The 4,802-nt window shown below is 44.3% G+C and overlaps 1 protein-coding gene across 1 annotated transcript; it reads right to left on the bottom strand.

Annotated features, from left to right (window-relative positions):
* Nucleotides 1-331: 331 nt before the first annotated feature.
* On the bottom strand, nt 332-4,532 carry LOC124708652 (MLO-like protein 9). Its single transcript, XM_047240326.1, has 15 exons — nt 4,306-4,532; nt 4,111-4,168; nt 3,812-4,005; nt 3,497-3,613; nt 3,346-3,406; nt 3,079-3,167; nt 2,471-2,545; nt 2,285-2,373; nt 2,156-2,205; nt 1,980-2,020; nt 1,716-1,889; nt 1,393-1,428; nt 1,236-1,303; nt 1,095-1,155; nt 332-967 (listed from the first exon to the last, which is right to left on the bottom strand). Exons 1-15 carry the CDS (start codon nt 4,438-4,440, stop codon nt 536-538), a joined length of 1,680 nt encoding a protein of 559 aa, XP_047096282.1. The 5' UTR covers nt 4,441-4,532; the 3' UTR covers nt 332-535.
* Between the last annotated feature and the right edge of the window lie 270 nt (nt 4,533-4,802).

Genomic DNA, 4,802 nt, shown 5'->3' with positions numbered 1-4,802 from the left:
CTGTGATTGAGATCTGCCGATGCAGTCAGTCTTCATATAATGGCATTGGGCATAGCTACATAGTTGTAATCGGAATCCAAACTCGTCTAGATATGCAATTAAGCGCAGAATCGGAGCCGGGCACGGTTGAATCGGGGAAGGAAATTCCCTAAAAGTACAAGTAGGTAGGTGGAGGGGCGTTTTTGAGGATCTCTGTCAAAAGTTAAGCATTTATGAGAGATATCCTACTAGATGCCTCTAACTAAAAAAAAAGCAGTTTTTGCAGAGTTAAGAAATTGTCAGAGGTCTGCTTGAGATGCTCAAACTACAAGTAACCAGAGGAAAAGTTAGGTTATTCATCAGCAAGTTGGAATTAGACTCTTCCATTTATAGTTCCTGGGAAACTCTGAAGCACTCAAATGGTACTCTGGTCTACTGTCACAACATGCACTCTCTGTAAAGTTCCCTACCACTTCAACAGTATGCTGATTTTCTAATCTAAAACACAACATCGTATATAAGTTAGTATTCCTAAGCACGACCGACTACCGGTTGGTCATTTCGCCGGCATATTCTGCGAATGTGGCAGCCTTGGAAAGGAAAAACTATCATGGTGATCTGGGGTCGTCTCGTCCACATCCACACGCACCTCTGAATCCAGGCTCCTCTGCTTTGTAGGCGGGATAAGGTACCTCGTCTGAGTCTCGCATTCTGTGTCAGAGCATTCGGAATCCGAGAGCGGCCTGGTGGCGCCAACGTGTGCTATGGTATTGTAGCGGTGCAGGTGCCGTTGCACTGGCGCCGCCTCGACGAACTGGCACTGGCTAAGCCGGCTTGCCTCGGTTGTGTCCGTGGTTGCAGTCTCGGAGGGCGCATGTGATGACTCCTTTTGCTGTTGATGCTTCTTCTTCACCACCGCCTTGTGCCATTTCTTTAGGGCTTTAGCCGTCTGCTCGTCGAAGATTGTTCGCTTCATCTGCGATCCCATCTGGAGAACAAACGTTTCCTGGTTATTTGTCAAATTTACAGATAACGTGCATTGACAGTTCGATGATCAAAGTGAAGTGTCAGTAGAAAGTCAAATTGGATAGCTATTCAACACTGTGAATTTGTACCTGGGATACAAGGGCATGGAGTGGAAGTGTGATATAGCTGCACACAAATTGGACGACAGCCCTGCACATATGAGTTGCGACAGCCATAGTTAGTAGTATTGAGGAATAAATCGATATGAAGATGAAGTATTTGATGCTCACCCAAGGCAGACTCTTGCAATGATAAACTCAAAGTTCTCGTGGAAGCAGGATCGCAGCCCAAATTCGTACTGCACAAGAGTTACAGTTACCATCAAAAGAGTATTAACAGATTAGTACTACCATCTAAAATGCTTCCAAATGTCAATAGTAGTCTTACCCAAATCCAAAAGAAATAAGTTATTTCAAATGCATTCTGCAAGAACAAAGAACAGCTATTAGAACTTTTGGCAGCCTTGCTCTTCAAATTTGATTTCCAAAGTGCATGCGGAAAGCTAGGAGTCAGGTTATTATATGACAATAAAACGAGTATTCTCTAGCTAGTTATATCAATCCTGGAAACCATGTGAGTTCAAGGTCGGCTACCACTGTTATTCAGATATTTATCCAGCAGAAGAATCATTATAACATGATTGATGTACACAACCCAGGTCTAAATGCAGATCCGTAATTCAGTCTGGTCAATAAGGGCTTTTAATTGACCTGGAATAATGCAAAATGGATAAGATGAAGAACCATCTGAGGCTTTCCGAACCAGAAATGTTCATCGCTGAGTTTCACCACTGGCATTCCTTGAATAACTGTGTGTCTTTCTGTAATTTCAACAGCCATCCTTGCAATTATAGCCTGCAGCTTTGTCCCAATAGCTAAAATCACCTAGATATACATAAGCATGGTTAGTAACTTAGCAGCATGAATAAAAACATGTTGCGCTAAAAGGTACTTCGTACAATAGCAAGAACTTACTAAAAGGGGAATTGTAGAGAACCAGAACAAGTTATGCCACCCTGAAGAATACATATTCCAAATTAAAAAAAAAAAACATATTTTCACAGAAAGCATCCCAAAGATCCTTGAGTCGTAGAAAATATATCATGCCAATTGCGGAACTCCAACAAAGGAAATATAGGATTACAACTCACCATGAACATTGAAGAGCATGACAGCTAGAGCAGAAGCCCATAAAGGTGGACTAATAAACCAACGATGATACAAATGAGTCATTCAGTTATTAGGAAGACAAAACAAAGGTGATTGATAGGCAACCTCACCTAATGCCAACAACTGTCTTGAAATCATCCTCCAAGGATCTCTTGATGTACTTTCGAAAATTGAATCTAGTCCCTGGGGATAAATGAGCCTATACAAAGGTAAATCATAGCAACGAATCCGTGCCGCTCACAGCAATGAATTCAGTCACAGAAAAGTAAATTACTGGTAAATATGAAGCCACTCACAGAAATGAATCCGTGCCGCAAAGTCAGGTAGTCTGTCCTCCGGACAGATCTGAAAAATTGCCTAAAGAAGCTCGCCTGTAGAAATTGAAAGCATAGCAAGCTCCTGAGCTAAAGCATTTGTAGATACATTATGTGGAGAAAAGTCATGACGATGGTTGAACTTTATTTTGAACTGTTGAACACTTGGGTGTAGCTTATGGTTTTATTGTGAAAATCCACTGTACAGTGAAAACCTCCTATTTTGTAATTTGTTTGTAATAAAGAGGCTACTATTCAGTATTTTCTACAGGAGATAGATCACCTGATCAAGTATGCACCTTATATGTTGAGTAGAAGTATAGAATGGTAAGTACTAATTGATTTCTTTGAGGTAAGTACAATTTTCATTAAAAGTGTAGAATCTTAAGGCTATCTGATATATATTAGAAATCTAGAATGCTACGTACTATAAATAATATTATAAATTAAGTAGAAATATGCCCGAGGCAGATAGATTCAATGCTTGGACATTGTACTAATCTGAAAACTTAAATTTACATTTTACATGAAAAATTGATACGATATGCTACTTTTTAACCATTGTTAGGACGAGTCATGAGATAACTTACGACATAGAGCATAATGGTGCTTTTGCTCCAACAGCTTGCGTGCTGCCTCACAAAAGATGTCTGGTGAGTAAGCCTGAATTTTGACGGATCTGGAAAATGAAAATATGGACCATGGGTATCAGCAACTTACAAAAAAAAAAAAAAGTGCCTCACAAAAGATTGCAAAACTGCAGATTAAAAAGGTATCAGCTGGGGTGATGCATTTTTCCTTTCTATGTGAACCATGGAACGACAATATATCTAATAATGGAGAACTGGAGACACTACCAGATGAAAACTCGTAAGTGATGGAGGAAGTATCGTTTTCCCACTCCTTCCATATCCGTGTCTGCATAAAAAAATTCAGAGTGATTTCAAGCTTGTACTTTTGGAAATTGAGAACAGGCACCAGTATGGATCCTGAGAAATTAGCCTTTACCTTTGCTCTACCCAGGGACATTGTAATAGCACTGAACGCTACATGGAAGACGGCCAAGAAGAACACAAAGATATGCAGCTGGTGTAGCCCATCGGCTGAAACGAGCGACACCATACCCTGAAACAGCATTTTCCAGGTAAGCACGCATTTTTACAATGTCCTGACATTGAGGAATGGGGAAACAATCTGAACGTCAACGCAGCAGACAGAAGAAAAGTAAGAACCGGGGGATCCAAACACAGGCCGGCGTCGGAGGCATCGATGTGACAAATCTTGCTGCTGAATAATGGTGTAAACCACGCCGTAGTTACTCACTTTGCGGCAGGTGTAGTTGGTGGGAGCTTCAGACAGGTGTCGTCGGCCGTGGGCCTTGGGCTCTTGGTGCTCTGAGTTCCTGGAGAGGCGGCAGGGCAGCATGGTGTCCGCGGCTCCCTCCGGGATGCAGATGCGCGATATGTACCTCGCCGTGATAGTCAGCAGCAGCGAGATGAACCCCAGGGTCATGAGCTCTGCACATGGTAAGCCTCAAACCGCGTCAAGAAAAGATTGACAGAGTTATGAGTGGCAGCCTGGCAGGAGAGAAATTTCAGTGCGGGGATCGAGCCGCAACGTACCTGATTTAACCTTCTCCAGAGCGTCGAACAGCGCCTTCTTCCTCCTCTTGGTGAACCACTGCAGGCAGGGCGACGCACCACCGGCAACCAACAACGGTGAGCGAAATGTGTCAAGGAACAAGTACTAGATCGATTCTACAGCGACGGAGAAATGGGGACTGAAGAAAGGAAGAAAGGGGGATTGTGGGGACGTACCTGGCCGAGGTGGTGGAGGATGCCCTCGAGGAGGATGGAGGCGACGACGATGACGGCGCAGACGGCGACCACGGCCCAGGTCGGCGTCTGGTCCAGCGCCCGCGTCCCCTCCCCGCCGCCTTCGCTCTCGCCCATCCCTGCTCTGCTCCTCTGTCCTCCGGCGCCTGCCTGCCTGTGCTTGCTGTTGAGGCCTGCAAGGCGGCGTTAATGGCTACAGTGAGCGAGAAAGGTATGAGCAGAGCAGATGGGGGAGGCGCTCGCCGGTGCGCTGATATAACTTCGCCAAGGACAAGACAAGCTGCGTTTTTTAACGGGGGGCAAAGTTCAAACGACCACCGTCGCAAAGTGAGGGCTTCCAAAGAAAAAAAGGCCAGACACATGTATCTCTCACCTGCTACATATTAGGGATTTGGTGGGTCCAGTGCGACGACTGTGTTCGTGTCTGCCTGCTGGAATTTTTTACAACTTCCAAATAGACTCGATCTTCAAATAGCGCG

The sequence above is a fragment of the Lolium rigidum genome, chromosome 4, assembly GCF_022539505.1.
Source record: "Lolium rigidum isolate FL_2022 chromosome 4, APGP_CSIRO_Lrig_0.1, whole genome shotgun sequence".
Taxonomy (NCBI): Eukaryota; Viridiplantae; Streptophyta; class Magnoliopsida; order Poales; family Poaceae; genus Lolium; species Lolium rigidum.
The sequence above is the reverse complement of the archived record's forward strand: the minus strand, read 5'-3'. Positions and strand labels throughout refer to the sequence as shown.